Source organism: Larimichthys crocea, chromosome XV, assembly GCF_000972845.2.
Source record: "Larimichthys crocea isolate SSNF chromosome XV, L_crocea_2.0, whole genome shotgun sequence".
Lineage (NCBI taxonomy): Eukaryota > Metazoa > Chordata > Actinopteri > Sciaenidae > Larimichthys > Larimichthys crocea.
The window spans coordinates 16,766,519-16,788,639 of NC_040025.1; the positions used below are offsets into that span (position 1 = coordinate 16,766,519).

Below are 22,121 nucleotides of genomic sequence, written 5' to 3' on the forward strand. Positions count from 1 at the left end.
TACAACAACAGTTTGATTGCAACTGTTCTTCAGGTGATTTTTGCCAAATATAACCACACTTTTTATGATTCCGTACAAACTCATGCCTCATATGACTGAGCGCCAGGGGGAATCAAGGCTAGTTTTTATCACTCTCACCCACCTTGTTTTCATTACTTAAAGCGTGGTTGTGTTCACACCTCAACAAGACCCAGTAATTTTTTTCTTCATTGTAAACACAGGCATGTGGACAGCGTCTGATAAAATCCTTTTTATGGGAGCTCAACAGGCTTTCACAGGATTTATGTGCAAAGAAATGGTTTGTTGTCTCTGCTCCTGTTTAATCTATAGTATTTCATGGCTCCCGGCCAGCTATGAACAGTGCACGTAAATGAGATTATTACTGTGCTTGACCTTTTAGTGTGAAATGTGAAGGGGATGTCTATGATGACGGAGAAAAAGACGTACACAAAAAAAGAGAGAGAGAGCAAGAGAGAAGGGCATTTCCCCATATATGGTTGGCAGCTGCATAGACAGTCAAAACGGATTAGAGGATGCCCAAACAGAAGAGGAAGAGGGAGAAAGCAGAAGAAAGCACAAAAGCTTGGAACTGACAGTGAGTTTATTCACTCCAAACACAGCCTGTTGTGGTTGAAGCAGCTACACATATAACATACCACACTGTACATACAAATCCATGAAATAGCTGGAACAATAACTGTTATTGTAGTGTAAAGAAGGGGAAGCCAGCGTGAAAAGGATACAGTCTGTTTTCTGAGTGAGTTATTCCACTGTTTGTTGACCTTGTTCTGCTTTGCAAAAAGTGTGAAGAACAAGCAGGATAAACAATTCGTATGGCAGAGACAGTAAGTGTGACTTCATGTGAGAATAGTTTGTGCGACGCCAGTTTCCACATTGCTGCATCTCACTAAGCTCATCGGTGTCTGCCCCCGGCGTTAGTGTTTTACACACCTCTGTCAGAGTAGCTTTTCTCTGCCTCACAGCACACACGCACACACACACGCACACACACACACACACACACACACACACACACACACACACACTACTCTACAGTGACTTGAAATTCTCAAAAACATTTTGTCTCATGTGATAAACTGATGATGATAAACTTACAATAATAAGCACATATAACGTCTAAAAACAAAGTGGGCATGTTTGGTTACTCTCAGAGACCAGCAGCAGAGGACAACAAGATTTTTAAAAAACTGATAATAAATATGAGGAGGTAAAATAGGTGGTAAATAAGACACTGGCATGAGGCAGATAACAGTGACAGTGCAAACAGTGTAGAGACTGCACAATGATGAAATGAAAAAGACTTGAGCATACATTGGGTGAATTACACTGGGGAACACAATTTTTGTTGAGTTAGGTCTGACAGCTGTTTTTAACTAATTTTTGGGTGCGGAATCCAAAACTGACCTCAGTTTTTCTCTATCACGTCAAGTTTTTGAACTATAGGGTCCCCGTTTTCTTAAAAAATATGAAAAATACTTTACTTCACTAAACAAAAGTAACAGTCTGTGCAATGATCTTTTTGCTCTTGCCAAACCATGGGGATACCAAATGGCAACTTTTTGCATGTTCCTTTGGTCCACATTCATAAACTCTCGACACACTGCTTGCACACTTTGTGAGGGGCCCATGGCTTGTGTTGATCACCGAGTTTTACTTTAAAAAATACAAAATATGTCTGTTTGACAGATGCACTGATGTTTGCATTCTGACTTGAAATGGTGAAAATACCACAAATATAGCAAAAGGAGTCAGGGTTGTTTAGGCATTTACGACGAGAAGTAGCAGGAGCAGACATGATCTGAAACAAAGGAAATATATACCTATGTGAATAAAACACTAAGATGGAATAGTTCAGGCTTTGAAAACTACAAAAACAGCATAAAACGAAATAGAACTTACAACGATATGACCATGGTTACAAGGTTAACAGAAAGGCCAGCACACATCCTCTTAATTTCTACTATGCCAGCTTTCTGTCTGCAGATATTGATAGTACTGACCCATTGGGAGTTGCACACACCTCTCACCGCACTGTCTCAATTGTGACTGCACAAACAAGTTGCCACATAGATGTAGATGAGTCCAATCGTAATCAGCTGGCAAGTCTTACTACAGCTAATCAGTGGAATTTTGCTTATTGGGTAAGCTGTGGAGAAAAAACTTGACGTGCTAGAAAAAAAATTGACTGCAATTTTGGAACCAGCATGCCAAACATAACTCAACAGAATGTTTTTTTTTTCAAATTGTTCCCCAGTGTTTTCTATATCAATATTATATTTATGCTATATTATTAATGTATTGTATGTAAATAAATGTTGGAGTCATAAAGCGTTGGAATACAAGTTGCTTTGTTTTGTTCAATCAAAATTTTAAAAGCCTTTCATTTTTGTCATTATATAAAAATAAATGTGATCAGATATATTTGTTTGTATGTCCTTGTAAATTAGAGTTTGAAACCGAAAACTACAAACAATGTAGCACTGAAAGAATAAAATGTGACTTCCTGGGAGTGCATGCGCTCTGAAACAACAACAATCTCAAAATGTTTCACTCTACATCCGGAATTATCCGCACTGATGTGTGTGGGCTGGAGTCAAGCACTTTCAACTCCATCACACAACAAAGAAGAGGACGAGTCTTGTGTCAGCATCGACTCAGTGGCCCTCTTTGACTGTTTGTTTGTTCGTTCCATTTATATCCCTCCATCCAGCCGTCCCCTGACCCCCTCACTTCCCGGAGCCTAATAGGTGACTCCATGAGGGAGTGTCTGGATTCACTCCAGTTCATGTCCTCTCTGAATTACCAACATTGTCAAGTCCCTATTGTCTAAATGCCAAGGTGACAGAAAACAAAAGATATGCTTAAACCATGCGGATATGTGTGTGTGTGCGTGTGCGTGTGTGTGTGTGTTTCTGCTGACAAAGCTACAGAAAAGCAGACATAAACGTCTTGCACTCTGCAGTGTTTATGTGTGTGGCTCAAGTTTCTTATATACAAAGTTTGCATTAGTCTCATGGGGGTCAGTGAGAAGTTGCACTTATGCTTCACTCTACGTGCTGGACAGTGTGTGCAAACAGTGATTCAGGCCAGCTACAGAAATAGACATGCTAAGTTTAAATCTCTCTCTTACAAACTAGATCACAGAAGCATAAGATTGCCTTGAGTACTTTTAAATGTGATAAACCAGAGTGGAGTAGATGCAAAAGGACAGGGGCTCTAAGTGTATTATGCAATGTGTTGCATTACTTTAGCAACAGCTGATACTGAACCACTAAAAACACATGTAATCTGTGGATGAGGTAACAGCTGGCTCTCTCTCAATCCAACAGAGGCTTTACAAAGCAGCTCAGAGCTGCCACAGTGTGTTCAACAGACGACACTGCACTACAGCCAGTCAGCCAGGTAACACCAGGAGCTCCAGTGCCTGTTTACTGATTTCAGTGTACATTAAGACAGAAAACAGCACATCAGCTGCTGCTGTGCTGCTTCGGACACCTTTCCTTGACTATCTAGGAATACCAGAGGGACAGTTATGCCTCTCTGCAGACAAAAAAATAGCTCTACTTTCCTCTGAGAGTTCAGTCACAACCTTCAAGCTGAATAAGTTTACTGCAACAGTTATTTTTCCATGGTATAATACCTTTGAATTAGTATATTTTTAAATGTGAAATCTGAAAAGTAGTTCACGTCATTTTCCAGCAGTACAGTACAAATCTTTTGTGGGAAAACTGTCGAATCATACATCGAGTTGACAATAGAGTGTTGCCTTTCAAAATATCTGTATAAACATCCCTCATCACTCCAACAAAAAGAAAAAAAAAAGCTAAATCTACTTGGAACTGGATATTGTTTGATCTAGATGAGGCCAGGGATTTTTTCAAATCACTCAAATAAAAATTCCCAAACAAAAGTTCATAGTTTGACATATGTTGCTACAAAAAACCTTCCAGTCTACCTCAGGGAAAAAGGAATTTATAGAAGAGGCAGTCTGCTGCAGGATGGTGAACCAGCACATCACACAGGAAGAAAAACAAGCCATTTATTCATTTTACTGGAAGAGACAAATACACTTAGCCTGTTCAGGCCAGCCAGTGCAGTCACATTATTGACATTTCATATGCATAGAGGTCTTGGCCTCTCTCTGTTGGTGTTCAGCACATGTGTTCAAGTCCAACATCTTGATGTAGACTCTAATCTACATGATCTTTATTTGTTTGTTTATTGTTTGGTTTTATCAAAATATTACAAAATTCCATCCATAGTGACCAGACAAACTCACAATGATCAATCACTGATAAGACTGATGGCATACAGACACAGACACAGTCTGAATAAAAAAAAAAAAACTAAGACTGCTACTCTTGCTCCTCGTCCCACAGCAGAACATGTGGCAAAAATCCATTTTAGGCTTGCAACCACACTGGATGATGGATCATTGGTCGAGCACCACCAGAATTCAGTCTTTAACGATCCAGTGGTTAAATAAGTGATGGTAAATCTGTTTATGCTTGGATGGTGCTCTTAGCGCTGAAGGCCATGTAGTAGACCAGGATACCAATGAGCGCAGCCACCACCTCAGTAGACACCCATGGGCCATTCCATGCACCCTGTAGAAAGATGAAAAAATGAATAAATTAAAAGAAAGCTCATCGCAGGTTTACAGAGAAAGGAAAGTCAACAAATGATGATCAACTATACAGTCTAGTTTTAGGAACACTCTGAGGTTACTGCTCAGATTGGACCTCATGTCACTTCATAAGTACACAATGACCAGTCAGTCATTTTTTAAAACTAAGAGTTTGTATTAAAAAAAATGAAATACAAAACAACAGCACTCTAAAAGGATTCATTTCTAAATACACAAAATATTTGTGTAATGTCACACAATCCCATAAAAAAAACCTGTTGTACTGAGGGGGGGAATGCTGCGGAAACCATTTATTTAATATTGAAACATTAATTGGTGTGAAATTCTTATTTTAATTTGGATTGTGTCTAATATAATTATATCTTTAATCTGTTACGTGATTTATGTTTTCTTTAGACTGTTTCTTTAGGAATACTAATACATTAACCTGAAAACCTGTGATCACCAATGATGCATTATCGCCTTTCAAACTGATATGGCAAATGTGTTAGCAAACAGTCGGCTATTTACACATTCAGCAGATACAGAGCAACATTAGCATTCATTACATGTCATCTTTCTGGCTGCCTAGTGAACACAAGAGCAATATTCACTCTTTTAGTTTAGTCATCAGCTAGTCACTAATCTTGTCTGTTACCTGTTCGGTGCTGGGCAGCCAGTGTACAGTTGAGCTTCGAGAGCCGAATGAACCAACAATTAACGAACGCTGTGGGCTGTGACACTATTACTATAAAGCTCTGTTAAGCTGAGGGCACCTGCAGAGTCTGGGGATACTTCTCTGTGGGTTTATTGCTTCAAGCTAAATCGTTCACACATAAGTAGTGATGTAATTCAATATTAATATAAAAACACTAATTTTAGTTGCTTTAATTTGAGAGAGTTTACTCAGCTTCACCACGATTGTGACTGTTGTTCAATCTGAATGTCTTTAGGAGACTCACCCGGTGGTCAATGTTGACAGAGAAGAGAGGCTCAATGGCATTAACATCTTCATTGTTTCTCTGGGCCTGGAACAAATGAGATTCACACACATAATTTAAATTAAACAGATTTTACTTAATGGGACAGCACACTGTAAAACAAGTGGAGCTAACTTTGCTTTAAACTTTGATCCACTAACCTTACGCAGGGCACTGTAGGACTCCTCGTCGAAGAATTTGACCTGATATGTTCCAGAGCTGGCCTGTTTGTGAGGAAGGCTCCAGGACACCTGAGATAAGAAGTCACATGTTGACAAGTCCTCTCTGACAGGCAGCGTAGTTTGTTTATTGGCTGATGAGGAATGGGTTAAAACTGGGATATGCTAAAAATTAAGTGTGTAGTAAGTGTCAGGACCAAATGTGTTCATAGCTGTTCTTAATGGCCAAAATGACAGGATGAAAACCTGCTGTAAGACAGTGGTGATGAATCGTTCAAATCAAGTCAACAGCGCACATTTTGGATAGTCACTCCTCAAAAACATTCACGGTGTTGTCGTTTGTTTAAACAAAAAGTGACATGATGTAGTTGTGTGAATAATAGAAAAGACGGCTGACTTCTGTCACACCTTGGGCTGTAGATTTTAAGAGATTCATCTGTGGAGGGACAATAACCCTCGACGGTAACCAACTAGTTAAAACTATCCCATGTCTTACCGTCAACTAGGAAAAGTTTGGTTCAGGTTGGTCAGAAATAAGAATAGAAGAACTGAGTTTTGCCATTAGACGGGACACAATGCTCAACTCATTATGCCCATATGATCAACCTTTGTCAGTATCACCAACTTGATCTAGCCATAAAACACCATAAAACACCATAAATATACATATGAACCTATGGTCAATATCATACCTGGTACTTGCCAACATCCTGGCCTCTGGTCACAGGGAACTGTCTCCCATTGACATCAGCATACAGAGTCACACTCTGGAGAGGACACACACGATCACACGAGTGAATAAACCATCAATACATGATCAGGCTGTCAGTGTGTCGCAGGTGTGGGACTGTTACCTGCGCTCCGTTGGCACAGGCCAGGCTCAGTTCAACGATGAAGACAGACTCAGAGGAGATTACAGCGTCCGAGGTGGTGTAGGCCGACGGAGTGATCGCCGGGTCTGTGCAGCTCTCTCCTGTCAGCACACAGAGCAGAGCTGGGGTTAGCAATCTCGGACACCAATGCATCATCTGGACAGTATCAACAATTTACACACGACATTTATATCCCACCTAAGACGAGGACACACAGGAGTGATTAACTAGCTACTAGCTGGTTCTGGTTAGCATCACGGGCTGATTAATCTCTCTCCCACCGGGTCCCCGCTGACTTACCGGAGCAGGCGACCACCAGCAGAGCGAGGAAGGCGGCTATCCGAATCATCGTGCTGTCCGAGATGTTTTCTGGGAGGTTCTGTGTTGTTCCTGAGGTCCAGCTGCTGAACTGCACTGCTGCTTTCACACCGACACAAGGAGAAAGTCCACCTCAGCTCAGCACGCCGCACCACTGCGCCTGCGCCGCAGTGACGTGGACTGTTGCGCCGCGAAGCTTTCTGGGAAGTTTCGCTGTCGACACGTCATCTGAATGAAAATGATTTTTAACTGTCATTTAAACTTTATTTAAACTTTATAACGCTTCATACTGTCATTTAAACTTTATTTAAATGTTATAACGCTTCATACTGTCATTTAAACTTTATTTAAACTTTATAACTCTTCATACTGTCATTTAACTTTATTTAAACTTTATAACTCTTCATACTGTCATTTAAACTTTATTTAAACTTTATAACTCTTCAAACTGTCATTAAACTTTATTTAAACTTTAAAATAACTCTTCATACTGTCATTTAAACTTTATTTAAACATTATAACTCATCATTCTGTCATTTAAACTTTATTTAAATTTTATAACTTTTCATACTGTCATTAAACTTTATACTAACTCTTCATACTGTCATTTAAACTTCATTTAAATTGTATAACTCTTCATACTGTCATTTAAACTTTATTTAAACATAACTCTTCATACTGCCATTTAAACTTTATTTAAACTTTATAACTCTTCATACTGTCATATAAACTTTATAACGCTTCATACTGTCATTTAAACTTTATTTAAACTTTATAACGCTTCATACTGTCATTTAAACTTTATCTAAACTTTATAACTCTTCATACTGTCATTTAAACTTTATTTAAACTTTAGAACTCTTCATGCTGTCAGTTAAACTTTATAACTCTTTATTGATCTATTATCTCTATTTGAGACACATCCCAGAAGTAGGCTACATAAGTAAAAAAGAGCTCAGCACCTTCATTTTTGACATTTTCTTATAATACTAAGGTATTTATACTGTATTTAATAAGATTTTTATGCACAGCCTCTACTTGTGATGGAGTAAATTACAAGTAAATAATAAGTCACCACTGAATTCATTCCTATGGTTTAAAGATTTTCTCTATCTTTACTTTTAACCCTAATCATAAGCAAAAGAAGTGCAATGTACACATCCTGCATTTTCCAGTCCTCATATTTTAAAACATTGAAGAAAAAAAGTGAGAAAAGACAAAATATTTATTTGGCAGGTAGCAGATATATACAGACAAATCATAAAGTGTGACCCAAGTTACAAATAATTAATATATACAAAGTCCATACAGCTACAGTTTTCACAGTTTTCTTAACTATCTGACTCCATATCAGTTTGGGAAACAGATATGTATGTGCACATTTGTTTGTTTGTACTGACTAAAAATCATTGAGAAAGTTTGTCTTAATCTGAAAACAGTTTGATATCAAAAGCCTACACAGATGCATGTAGTTGCATAACCACATTCAGCAGGACACAAATACATCTGTGCATTTCAAGTAATCCACATTGTACTGCAGGTCTGCAGTCACAGCAGGGTTCTGCTGTACAAAGCATAAATGAAAGAGCTTCTGAGTAGGGAGCCACCCTGTGGGAATAAGCTCAAATCAACAGGGACAGCAGAGAAGTGACTATGGGTCAGTGATCCCAGTCTTCTAGAAATAGATGTGCTGAAAGCTACTGTCAGAGCACATAACCTTACACCTCAGTTTTCATTTGTATCATCGCTTCTTCTTTCCGTGTCATCTGCTGATGCCAGTCCTCTCAGTCCAACAGATCGCCTCCTTTGAAAAGCCCTGCACCTTTCCCCTTGCGTCCATCCCGCTTCCCTTTCTTTTGGGGAGCTTGGGCAGAGTATTTAAGCTTGGGAGAGCAGGGTTCCTGCGTCACTTGCCGCGAGAGAAGCTCCTTGAAGACTGAGTCCATTTGGCGACAGACATCCTGTGAGATGAAATTGGAGTTGAGAGAGGGGAAAAAGACAAAACTCTTTGTTCTGTACACTGTCTTCTGATTATGTTTGTCAGTACAGCCATAATGTACTATTGTCATAAAATCATTAGTAATTTGTGCTGCTTTCTAGGTCACTTTAAAACAGACCTTGTCTACTTGAACAGAAATATCCTCAGCAGATGAGAGTTGCTGAGATCTGTATGCAAAAAGAGAGATCAGAAAACACTCATTTCGGCACACAAACAAGTAATGTGTAATGCTGCAACATTCAGTGGTACTCACTCTCTGCGCACATTGCCAGGAGAGTGGACACGCTTTGGCTTGCACTGTGGCCCAACAGGAATCTGAAGCAATAACTTCCCACCTGAAGTGACGCCGCCACCTGCTGGTCCACCTATGAACTTATTTTGGTCAATTGAACCGCTGCTGTTGGCTCTAGGACGCTCTGTTTTTTTCTGTGTTGGTGCTGCGAATGACCTGGTGCTGCTGTCAGCTTCCACCTCTGTAAGCACATCACACTGTGAGGCATCTTTTTCAAAGACACCACCACAGCCTAAAGACATCATAAAGCACATGGACTTACCCTCTTTGCTATTGTTGTACTCTGCTTCTACATCTCCTTCTTCAATGATGGGCTCACTATAAAAAAAATAAAAATAAAAACAGGAATGCCCTCAGATAATGACTCAACCATACATTGTATTAGTGTTGTGTGTATGAAAATCTTCTCTCTTACCAGTCATCCTGTTCTAGTGTCATGCATTTCTCATACACCGGCCCTTGTAATTCACTCTGGCTGGGGAAGATACTTTCATGTTGGAGGATGATGTTCTTCACCAGGGCATTTATCTGAGGTTGCATGGCGACAACATCATCATCATTAGCCCCTCTTACGAGGGTGGGGCCAAAACACACAGCCAGGTTATAAGGCTGCATCATGTTCTCGTCACTGTATTGAGACACACTGGAGGTAGAGAAGCACAGTATTATACAGTGGCCCTCTTACATTTATCCAATACACATATTAGACAAGTTTACAAAAATAATATCACAACTTTACCTAAACCCGTCTCTTACAAACAATTTCCCAGGGAATGTCCTGGTACTACTACATTAATTTAAAATATATAAACATTATTGTGCGTAAACTATTTGCCCTTTCTTATTTTGTGTTTTATGTCCATCTGTCAAGATACTTTTTAAAATGGGTCATCTCGCTGTCTTTATTTTGTGAACAAACAAACCTATACTAGATTTTAAAAAGAAAAAGTCACCAATCCAGTAGTTTTGTGTAGAAATGTCAAATCAAGTCACCATACTGTGTCTGTCTTAGAGGCAATATTAGATGCTCCCATGAAAAATGAGTTGGTTGTGCACATTTGGCTCTGACGGAACATGAAACCGGTAAAAAAACAAAATATTTGTTCCTTCCTCTTTCCAGAATGAAACTTTTTGGTTTCCGGTTCACGATTCTTTTTGTAGATACACATCCTGAATGATGACGGCTGTGTTGAAATACTCACTGATGAAGGAATGCAAAGAGATATCTCATGACAATGATGACAGGCTCAGGGTAAGAAGAGATGACCATTTTGAGCTGAGCTGCTCTCTCTGCCTCGTTCTTTATTTCTGAAGAATGGTGATGAAAGAAAGATTAGCTTCTGCTGTATGCTCATTTGACATGTCATCTCACACACGCATTTTCACACCCACTTACGGGCATGCTCCAGGAGTTGGCTGGTGCTATCAATTGGGAAGAGGGGATTCTCCAGATCTCTGAAGTAGAGCTTCAGCACTCCAGCAACAGAGTCCAGATCATAGCCACGCTCGGCTAGGGGGTCCTCTCCTGCAGGGGAAGCCCACAGCACACTGCCACACATTATTAATGCTCCACGGAGAGGGTGAGCTACTGTACAGATCCATGCGGGTCATGCAAACACACACACAAAAACATATACAGGCCTACCTCGCTCAAATGCATCCCTCAGATTGTTGACCTCCATCCTAGGCCCCGGCACTCTAAAAATCCCTTCATGGTGGAGACCTGATAGACAGATTATTATGAATTCCTCAGTACACTAAACTAGCTGTGCATTTCACTGCTTACATTTAAAATGATGCGTATAACCATTAAAACAACTTTAAAAATGTATAGAACTTTATAGACAGTATTTGTGTAATCACTATCACTGGCAGAAGGGGGTAGACAACGGTCATGAACTGCAGGTTTAAATGTTACAAGACTTTTTCTATCATCTTGTGCATTTTAGCTAGAAATGTGCATCTGCGGTTCTGATGTTCACTCTCAAATACTCACCATTGAGATTGATGAAGCAGATGCAGCTTTGCACGATAATTGGAATCTGTTGACCTGATGCCTGAAGTGCAAATGTAGTGGAGAATTTAAAACGGCAAGTCTAACACTGCAAACTGAATAAAAGAAAAGTGAACTGAATGTACCGTGAGAGAGAAATGCTAAAAAGAGGAAATGGTTAAATTAAGTAATAATGGTGGTAGCTAGTTACCTTTATGAAGGACAGCATGTCTCCATTGAACAGTTTATGGTTGTGCATCAAATTAGCACTCGAATGATTCTTCCTGATACGCATGGACTTTTCACTGTACCTGCAGAGCCAGATACACAACAGTGTTCACAATTAAACTAAGGACACAATGACTCAATAAGATAGCCCTTAAAAAAATAATTATATTCATACCTAGGCTGATGTCCATTTGATGCTTCAGCTAAGTGGAACCAAAGCACAAAAAGAATAAGAACCATCTTAAATTAACTATGCAAAAATATATTCTATGCAGAAATATATTCAAATAAATTATGGATTTACAACTTGGTTGGAGGAACAAAAAAAAGAAAGAAAAAAAAAAGGAAGAACAATTTAGTAGAGAAGCATAACCCTACAGTAGACCAATAGACACTTCAGCAGTTTGCCTTTTTGTGTTGTTCTGTATGAAATGCAGAAGTGATACCTTTTTCCACAGCCACTTTAAGCTGATCATGTTTGGCTTGCAGTTTAGATATCAGGGAGCCGCCTACAAGAAACTCCTTTATTCTCTGTAAAACAAATCATATGCATTTTATTTTATCATTATCATGCTGTCACCATCAGTCACAGTAATTCTTCAACCAAAACCCAATTAGCAAACCACATCTGCATATTCACCAACTCTAAACTAGTTTAAAGTGTTGTAATACTTTAGATTGGTCCTGAGAACCCCCTGCTTCAAATGCAACCGGCCAATTTCTGTTTTGAAGTGCTTGTAACTGTTAACAGTTGTCACCTCTCCCCTCTGACACGCACTCCAAGGAAGAAGAAGAAACTATGGCTGTCTGTTAATCTAATGTAATAAATCTAATGTAATAAAATAATCAAAGAGTTTATCTGAAAAAAAACACAAAGAAAAAAAAAGCTCAAGAGGAACTACGAAGAAAGGTCAGCTATGTGTAAATTACATTTACAATAAGCTCATATGTTAGCAAGTTTATCCTCTGTACCAGAACTCTTCAGAAACCTTCTTTAATCTTAGTCAATAACTATCAATAATGTCTGATTTTGGTCTTGATCTGGTTTCAACCCCTCAAAGTCTTGGTCTTTGAGCACTGTGGTCTTGGATTATGACTTGGTTTTTTAGGTGGTCTGGACTACAACATTGCAATTTATTACTCTGGTTCATTACTTCACAAAACAGACTCACAGTGGTGTAAAGGTTTTCTATTTCCTGAAGGTTGGTCCTGCGTCGGGTCACACTGGGCTTGACCATCAGGTTCTCAGTGCTGCCCTCCTGGGCCGCGCTGATGCCGAGCTCAAGATCATCTTCGCTAATACTCTCCAGCAGGGAAGCCTGGGCTGCCGACATGCTCTTTTTAGCCTGAGGCAGAGATAACAACTCTATATTATGCTTTTGAATGACTATAATTAAAATGCAGAATAGAAATTATGGTAACTAAAATATGAGAGTCTGAGATTGTTGAAAGGCCATTGCAACTTGAGCACGTAGGAATAATAAAAACAAGTGGGGCATCAGGGTTTTAGTGATTCAGACTGGAAATGTGCTCTTTAATCAAACACAATCCTGTCATTTACTGACCTAGACAGAAATTGTGCAAGTCTATATGGTCTATATGGGCTGCAGCGATGCTCACAGTGTGGCAAAGATTATGAAAATAAAATAAATTTCAGTCGTGGCATGCTGAGGCTCATTGTGGCCTATAATGTTGCAATGAGGTTGCTGCTTCAGGTCCCTATGTGGCATAGTGTCAGCCAGTTGTTGACATATCAGGCATGATGTGCAGTTTTATGTGCTGCTTGGTTGAGTCAGAAAGGCAACAAAGAGGTTTTAACCAGGAAGAGCTGCTCTCTGTACTCAGGCTCAGAAAACACAGGCGATATAGCCTACATAGTTTTTTGTGGTTTTATCTTGAATGTCTTGGACACTTTGGTTTTTCCCCCACGTGTTTATTTGAGCTTAGGACATCTACATCAATAAAACATGGTTAAGAAAGCCTGGGTTATAATAAAAGGTGTTGCGTTGTGTACTCCACCTCCTCTGTGTCCTGGGTAACTGCCTTCAGTCTGGTTTGTATCTGTTTGAATCTGGTCTCCAGCTCACATCTCATCTCACACTCTGCACTGACCTCAGACACCTGACAGAAACAACAGTGTAGAGTTGATGCAAAACAGCTGAATAATCCACTGAACACATACAAACACAGAATACAGACCTGGTCTCCATCATGAGGCTGATAAGAGAAGCGAAGGGGCATGCAGAAGGTGTTATAGTGGTCCTGCAGGAGGCTGTCTCTATCATGAATCTGGTCCAGTTCGGATACAGTGACTTGGAGCTGTTGCAGCCCTGTACCCAGGTTCTCCTGGGTCCGTCGCCGACTGGACAGGTAGGCATTCATTACCCGACTCAAAGAGACGTGGTACCCTACATCTGCACACTGAGGGAGGCAATAAAAATTCAGACAGTAATCACACATATAATTAGGGTGCTGTCAGATGATATTTTAAAGTGATGTCTCTAATGTGTGATGTGACACCCAGTGTCAAAGGTTTTATTGATTGGGGCATGATAGTAAAAGGCGCTGCTGCATATCATTGCTGATGTGGCGTGAATGGCACGAGTGGTGTGAATAAAATGTTGAGCAATACATAGTGTTTCTGTTTGAAAGAAGAAAAAATAAAAAGCAGCAGATACAACCACACGTGTGAACTGATGCACTCACATCTATGAGAGCAGAGATGTCTTGAAGGTAGTATTTATTCATGGAGGCGTTGGCTGCGGCCAAGTTCAGAAGGTAATCATTTCGAGCCTTGCTGCACTTCAGGTAGATGTCTTGGACCTTACCTTGTCTCTATGGCACATAGACAATTATCAATAAGTGATTAAACAGACATATACATGCATATGCACATGAACAATACTACATAAAAAGGGTATTCATTTACTTTCTCTATCAACCGCTCCAGTTTCTTGGCAGCACTCTGCTTCTGCTTTTCTTCTTGTTTCTCTGCCTCCTTCAGTTTCCCCTCTGCACACACATACTCTGAGTGGTACTGGTAGTATGTCCGCCATGCCTGCATACAGATACAAACAGTCACACTTTGCTTTGTTTGTGTTGTAGAGGAAAGTGTTTTGGGTGGTTGTTTTCACACTTACAGTCTGCAGCTCTGTGGTAACCTTGAGCAGTCCATCTTGCAACTGAATACAGATGTCTTTACTCTGAAGACAAAATACCACAAAGTTAGACGGCATCGTTTGGGAAGAACACAGTGAACCAAAAAATATTTATTTTAAAGTCACTTTAAAATAAATACAGGAGTGAGTCAGAAAAGGAAAGAAGTAGAATCACTAGAGTCAGTTGCACTGCACAGGTACAAACTTGTCTCATATGCTTGTGTTTGATGGGTGCCAGTTTGCATATCTTCATATTGTACCTTCTTGGCAAGACGTTGTGTGTAATCCAGGCAGTGTGTGAGGGGTTGGATGAGGAAATTGTTGCAGCTCTCACTCAGTCCATTGTGGTCCTTACTTTCTTGGCGAGTTTGGGACAGCAGAGCCAGCCAGACCTGGGCCACTGAGTGACTACTGGGCTCCTTTCTGAGCATATGTAAAGGATGAAAGGAACACAGGGACACATCTATATAAAGATACAACCAGAAATGCTTCACAACTGCATCCTAAAATGAAGTTGTTTCTAGTTCATTGTATGCACTGTCAAATTGCTATTACCTCTTGATTCTGGAAGTGAAACGTTCAGCTAGTTTATCGAGGGAGCGGGCATACTCGCTTTCAATCTCGCCCCGTCGTCGCAGGTAGTCTGACAGGTCCTGCAGCTGCTGGCTCTTCTGCTCTAGTTGCAAGTCCAACACCTTCAGCTGGTCTGTAAGCTGGCAACGTACATCTGAAAGGAAAGAAAAGAGGGTGAGAAAGACGCACACCCATGCCCACGCGAGAATGACTCATTCTGAAAGTTTTACTGTAGATGACAAACAGATTTTGGAAGTTTAAAACACAGAGAATAATACTATAGGGGTGATGAACAGTGTTTATTTACCTTTGATTTGTGTGTCATAGTCCACCAAACCAACCTTCTCCTTCCGAAGTTTCACATGTGAAGCCATTGTTGTTCCAACTGGGTGGAATTCTGAATAAAGGAAGAGATTATATATAGTATTATAACCTAATGGTATGTTCTTTTTGCCACCCTTCTAGAGTCATACTCTTATACTCTCTCATACTCATGCTTTATCTGCATGCAATCTATTCTGATCTTTGCTGGGCAAAGTCTGGTAAACAATCATAGTCCATCTACCACCCATGCTTGCCTCGCTACAAACTTTCACACTCTTGGTGTTGACACACTGTGCTCTACAAACTATGCTAACTTCCTCCTGCCACAGAAACAGCAAAAAGAGTTGGTTCATCTTACTGTAACACATATCTTCAAACTGGTCACTCTCTGCTGAACGGCAGACAACTAGAAAACCAGTTGGCATGTGCTGTCTGCTGCACGGGTCACACTAGAGAATTGCATGGGGGGCAAAAATAGCTCTAGCAACATCTCAGTTGCCCTAAAAATAGAATGAACCACAAGTCTTACAACTCTGTGGGGATGTTTGCTCTGAAGACTACAGGTTGTTTTACCAAAGATACTAAAACGGGTTTCCTGATGCACTCATAATACATTCTCTGTTTTTAAGAATGAAAAACAGCAGATCCAGGTGCTTTTGCTAAATATTTTTAGATTTCCTACTCACTGGATGCCTGAGAATCTTTATATAAAGTATATTCCAGTTTAGGCTTGAGTTTATCTGACTGAAACTAGGCCTGAGACAGCATAAACATCAAATTACTCACAGAAAACATTGCTCTTGAGAAATGTTGGTTTCATGCCATTTTAAAATCACCCCTTTATAATATATTGCCCTGCTCTCGGCAGAACATAGATGGACTGGGGCACAAGAGAGTAAGATTGGAGTATCCCAAATGAATGACATGTCATTTAAAACACATGATCACCTGACAAGGACATTTAGTGCACACCAAAAAGGGGAAGAGTACAGGGTTTCTGGCTGGATCGTAATCCTTTGTACACAACCATCACACATTCTCTCTCTTTCCCCCTCTCGACTTCCCCTTTCTTCAAAAGTCAAATATCAGTCATCAGCATTCTCTTCAGCTGAGACATTTACCAAGTGAACTCCTAAAAATGAGTCTGCTGTATTACAGCAAACCCAGAATTCCCTCTAAAAAGGAGAGTGTCTCATTTTTCCAGCCTATGTCACCCTTTTCCATTAGCCCTTTCATTCTTTCTCCGTGTGATCAGCAATGAATCACTACCTCCTGTCGTCACAATATGCCGCAATATTTCATTAAAGCTAGTCTTAACCTTACTGCCACTGGGTTTTTCAGTTAATGTTACGGATATTCTGGATGTTTCACTCTGGGTTTTCACAAGCACAAACACGTACAAGCTGCCTGAGCTAGAAACATGAATGACCTGAAGGCTGTGTCTGTAGCCAACAGTAATATAACTGAGATAATCAAGCAGGATAGTCCTTCATGACACAACAATCCTTCGGTACTTAGCAGTACAAAAACATGTTTATTAGACCTAAACTGTTTTAGTCAAGACAAATCAGAGAACAAAAATAAAAAAAGTTTAATGATTCAAAAAAGTCCTACCTGATGGGGAGCTGTCTTGACTAGTGTCTTCTCCAGACTGAGGCAACTAAATAATGTCAGTTAATAGCACAGTAAGCTCTCAACTGTTTCACCTCCCCCTCATATATGGATGTGGGTGGAGTGGAACTCATCTCTCTCTCTTTCTCTCTCGCTGCTCTACTGCTCTCTCTTTCTCACCCGTCATCTCACTCACACATTCAGTTTGAGCCATCAGTGTGCAAATTGTGCAAGTGAAAACCTGAGTGGCTCTTCCACGCTCCCTCTTTGACACCACAAGAGGTTTTCAGTCCAATCAAAGGCCAGCTGTTTTCACTGATTAGTCCCTCTGCACTGGTTATTCACAGGCTACTAAGTGAAATCAGCTGTCATGAATGGAGTTCAGTTGGAGAGGGGAAAGAAAACACCCTGAATACTCTGGGGTATTCCTGGCATAACATAAGGACCTCTATAATCCACAGTTAGCTTATGACCTCAGTTTATAATGAGTAATGTATGGCTAGTAACCTTGGAAACACCTCACGTCAGTTTCTACAGTTTCAAAACAAAAACAAAATCTAAAAGGGAATTTCTGAGAAAGTCCCCTATGTTTCCTTACATGTACACTGGTGGCTGTTCATAACTAATAATAATCATAACTCATTTATCTGAACCATATCACTGTGAAGATTTGTTTTTTAACAGCAACAGTGTTGTCTTCTCTCACCTCTAGCTGAAAAGTGTTAAATGGCATAGAGGTGTCAAACGTTTTTTTTCCAATTCTAAACAAACAAGCAAACTTTCTGAAAGATCATGTGTATGTCAATATATGTCATACTAGTGTCAATATATGACACTAGTATGACAGAAGACCCTGTTAACTAAAGGACCCTGTTAACTGAAGGAAGTCACTACTGAGTCATAACGTGTATTATTTGAAAGAGTGTGAACGTTACAGAATTTCCACGGAAGCTTTTAGCTCAGCTGTAAAAAAAAAAAAGGGGGGGGGGGGGGGGGGAGGGGGGGGGGGGCAGACTCATTTGTTGTAGAAAGCTTGTCTGGACTTTTTGTTGAGTATCATGCTTTGCATTCATCTTAAATCCCCTATATGTTGCAACACCATTGGGATAAATTTTGTATATGTAAAAGACCAAGGTAAAACTGGAGAAAACAGGTGCCGCTTCCAGCTTATTCATCAACATCCATTGGATCAGACCTGTTGTGTGTCAACAATGTCAACAAATTGTCATTAGCTTAACACACAACCTTTGTTAAAGATCTGGTGTACCTCATGATCGTGTACAACAGAAGTAATATTTGTAACAGTGTTCAATTCAACAGTAAACACTTCACCGGCTCTGTAAATAGCACAAAGGTTTGATGATGAATTTACAATCAAGTGAAATCTAGACATTTTATTGACCTAAGCCGCCAAGGTCAACAAATTTTCCCCACTATAATTAACTGTTATCATACCGTAATGTTCTGTTGTTGTGATTTTATGACCACTTACTGAAAAAAGTTGCAATAACAAAAGTATTATTTGAAAGATTTATTTGCAGTAATTCTGTTAAATAATGAAGAGACCAACCAGGTTGAAACAACTTCTTTTCAATTCTGTTAAATCTCACAGAACTTTAGACCACTTTTGATAATGAACGGCAATCCAATAAAAACAATGAGACCAGTTTTTCATTTTACTTTCATTTGGATACCATCCCGACTCATGTCATTATCCAAGATGTTTTGTTCATCACTGCAGCAAAAAACTAGACTTAAGAAAAACAGCGATGGAAATGTGTGTTTGACGCACAGGTAGTCAGTCTGTGAAGTGAGAGATATTGTCAAAGAGAGATAAAAAGTGGAAGTCAGGGTTGAATTTAAAAATGTCTACGACTGCAGCGTCATTGAGAATCGGAGGAAGAATCTTTAACGTCTGTGCTTTCTGTCGCCTCGCTGACTTCACTCAGCTCTTTGCTCTCTCCTCCGCTGTCTCTCTCGCTCTCTCTCTCCTGGTCACCAGACCCTGACGGGCTCTGGCCAGACGGTGCCTCCTGACCTGACACACGCACCCCGGGCTTTCTCAGCTGTGGGGCATACAGATTAAAAAAAAGAAAAGACACATTCACAACCAGATCACATTCACATGCTCATCGGAGTTCAGTTACAGGGTACCAAGAAGCCTAGAAAAAATGTCAATTTCAATGCAGTGTCACCACAGTGGATAAATTTAGAGAATTAAGTCACCTCATCAGCCATGTGGGCCAGGTCTCTCTTCATGGCGTAGGCATCCTCTCCATCTGCATAGTATTTAGGCTCTACTTCACTAATCCTGTGGAACAACAACAACAGGGCTGTAGCTACCATTGAGGACACTTAGATTATTGCATTTATATTTTATTTTGGAGTTTTAGCAACCTGGAAGGAGTTCACACTTCACAGGGACTATATTCAGATTTCACTAATCTTATAAATGAATAAAGGATTCAGCTTTTCCCCACCAGTTAATTTCCAAAACATTGTAAAGACTTTGTTTACCAAAACTGAATTTTTGAAAACAATAATGACTTTGCACAGCGTGTACTGCAGAGCTGAACAATGGAACATGCTGTCCGAATAATGTACACACTGAACACTGCTTTTAACAGTGTTAATAAAAGATTCTTGATTATGTTTTCATAGGCAGAGGGTGCACTCACTACCACAAATAGTTTTTTTCTGACTTTAGAAGATATCTTTGGCACCTGTTCTTGTTACTTACGCCAGTACCAATATAATCATTGGTTGATGTATCAGCCCAGCCAATTTATTGGTCTAGGACCATTGATGACCTCAGTATTCTGAAAATATGGCCACACTAACTGTAACAATACACCAGGAGTATATGCTTTAGAGAAAAATTATAATATTGGCACACAAAAAAAAAGACTTACTGGAACTTGAGTGTGTTTGAGTACAGATGCAGGGCTGCTCGGTTGCTGTAGTGGAGAGAAAAGACTGGTCAGGACTAACACACACAGTCAGAGTCTGAACACAACAGGGAGCCCATACATTACTTTACAGAAGAAATCACGTGTACTGTACCTTTTGCGAACATGAAGTGAGACATATTTAGCATTGAAGTTTTCGATCATGGCCCGGCTGGCCTGGTCCATCAGTTTCTGAGCCAGACCGAGACGTCTGTGGGATCGCTTCACAGCCTGGAAGACACAGATATTGGGTTTGTTTTTTGTCCCAGAAATATTCAAATTAATGTATTACATAACAAGTTTTTCCTTCAGGCTCACCAGGGATGTGATGTGTCCATGTGGTACATCATCTGGATCCTCCTCCCTAAATGAGAGGTCACAATATTTTGAGAAAATACTACACCACATCTCCTCAAGTGAGGCCAAGTGAAATCTATGTCACGGATACTCACATCTTCGCCAGCACATATCCCACAATTTTGCCATTTTCGTCCTCTGCGATGTATGAGAGCTGAAACAATGAAAGCGGACAATGAGTGCCACATAAACAAACAGGTGCAGTGATTTGAACACGGGAGACACTTCAAACTGCGACTCACCTGAGGCCAGGACAGCCCGTGGTAGAAATAGTATTTCATTTGGTAATTTTCTGGAAGACACAGCAGGTTGCAGTGCTGCATGTTCATCAGGTCCTCCGGCTGGAAGAGAGAAAGTGGATGTCAGGGAGGTGCATGACACGACGCTGACCGCTTAATCGGCGATAGCTGCTCCGCTAACGAGTAGCTTAGCTTCAAGTTAGTGGAAACAGCGTGGCTGCCGAGAGGCTCTCAGCTCACTTACCCTCGCGTTTCGTATGTTCATTTTGTTAGTTTGTTGTTTATCCGCGCTGTGTACACAGAAATCAAATATACTACGTTGCACTGATCAATCAAATCATAATAATCCCACTAAGAGATTTAAAGAGCTTCTCTCGCTAGCTGGCTAGGTCGAAATGCTAGCAAGGAAGGGAGGAGAGAGGAAGGAGCGTGCCACAATAACTGCAGGCGTTTCCGGTCACAGTGTGCGCTGGAACTTCAAAGTAAAAGTCCTAACCGTTGCTCCAGGCACCGAAAACATGCCGCGTGTTACTTTTATTTTGAAGGGAACCTTAAGAAGTCGGATGTTGTATTGTGGACTGTTGTCGCTCATTTCACAAATGCAGGAAGCTTCAGACAGCAAATTTTATTAGATCAGATTAGATTAGATTAGATATACTTTATTCATCACACCACGGGGAAATGTACTTGTTACAGCAGCAGAGGAAAGTGTAGCATACACTACAGAATTAGAAAAAAGTAGAAAAGGCAAAAAAGAGAGAAAAACACAATAAACAGACAGAAATTAAACAGACAGAAATATCTATAAATAAACCCGAAAAACAATCAACCTTCAAAACAGACAAGTATTGAAGATAAAAGTGGCATGATATATAAAAAGAGTATTGTTTTGTGACCATAGTGTAAGAAATATTGTGTATATAAATAAATATAAATATAGTGAAAGTGACCATGATACACATATTCACCATAATCATAATAATTATCACTCAGGCAGAAAGTTTAATATCAACTTTATTTGACACTATCATGTCTTATTATCTCGTCGTGTGCCCCATTATTTAAATCTAAGTTCTTAAATATTTGTTTTACTTTATTACTAAGGTATATAGTCATTTCACACAATTGCACTGTTTTCAGGTCATGATTCACTTTGCACTTCCTCTGTACAGACAGTGACTTTCATTCATTTTCTACATTACTTTTTTTTCTACAGATATAACTTTATATAGTTTTTTTTATATCTCTATTTCTAGCTCGATGTATATATCTAGTTTATGCCCATATTCCTATATATAGTTGCATCTAAATATCACATTATTTACATTGTCCATAGGAGCACTGGTCTCTGGGCACAATGAAGCTGCTATGCATAGAATCTTTATGATAGCTAAAGTATAGT

The 22,121-nt window shown here is 39.8% G+C and overlaps 3 protein-coding genes across 4 annotated transcripts; all 3 read right to left on the reverse strand.

Annotated features, from left to right (window-relative positions):
- Window positions 1-4,046: 4,046 nt before the first annotated feature.
- ssr4 (signal sequence receptor, delta) lies at window positions 4,047-7,199 on the reverse strand. Its single transcript, XM_027288980.1, has 6 exons — window positions 6,980-7,199; window positions 6,662-6,780; window positions 6,500-6,574; window positions 5,790-5,879; window positions 5,611-5,676; window positions 4,047-4,628 (listed from the first exon to the last, which is right to left on the reverse strand). The coding sequence occupies exons 1-6, from the start codon at window positions 7,026-7,028 to the stop codon at window positions 4,524-4,526; spliced, it is 504 nt and encodes a 167-aa protein (XP_027144781.1). The 5' UTR covers window positions 7,029-7,199; the 3' UTR covers window positions 4,047-4,523.
- Window positions 7,200-8,204: 1,005 nt separating this feature from the next.
- Window positions 8,205-17,462, reverse strand: arhgap4a (Rho GTPase activating protein 4a). The gene is made up of 22 exons (XM_019259306.2): window positions 17,179-17,462; window positions 15,548-15,637; window positions 15,223-15,394; window positions 14,928-15,090; window positions 14,650-14,712; window positions 14,439-14,567; window positions 14,216-14,344; window positions 13,709-13,930; window positions 13,529-13,630; window positions 12,682-12,855; window positions 11,956-12,040; window positions 11,685-11,712; window positions 11,493-11,592; window positions 11,285-11,345; window positions 10,934-11,011; window positions 10,685-10,813; window positions 10,491-10,596; window positions 9,704-9,931; window positions 9,551-9,606; window positions 9,250-9,469; window positions 9,115-9,163; window positions 8,205-8,958 (listed from the first exon to the last, which is right to left on the reverse strand). The coding sequence occupies exons 2-22, from the start codon at window positions 15,612-15,614 to the stop codon at window positions 8,782-8,784; spliced, it is 2,538 nt and encodes an 845-aa protein (XP_019114851.2). The 5' UTR covers window positions 15,615-15,637; window positions 17,179-17,462; the 3' UTR covers window positions 8,205-8,781.
- A 1,229-nt stretch (window positions 17,463-18,691) lies between these two features.
- Window positions 18,692-21,169, reverse strand: naa10 (N-alpha-acetyltransferase 10, NatA catalytic subuni). Of its 2 annotated transcripts, none has more exons than XM_027288998.1 (8): window positions 20,964-21,169; window positions 20,723-20,821; window positions 20,576-20,634; window positions 20,442-20,487; window positions 20,239-20,354; window positions 20,088-20,132; window positions 19,402-19,486; window positions 18,692-19,250 (listed from the first exon to the last, which is right to left on the reverse strand). In XM_027288998.1, exons 1-8 carry the CDS (start codon window positions 20,982-20,984, stop codon window positions 19,059-19,061), a joined length of 663 nt encoding a protein of 220 aa, XP_027144799.1. In that variant the 5' UTR covers window positions 20,985-21,169; the 3' UTR covers window positions 18,692-19,058. The 2 variants fall into 2 exon arrangements, with proteins under 2 accessions (XP_027144799.1, XP_010746466.1); XM_010748164.3 differs by having other exon boundaries at window positions 18,692-19,241; window positions 20,964-21,167.
- Window positions 21,170-22,121: the final 952 nt, after the last annotated feature.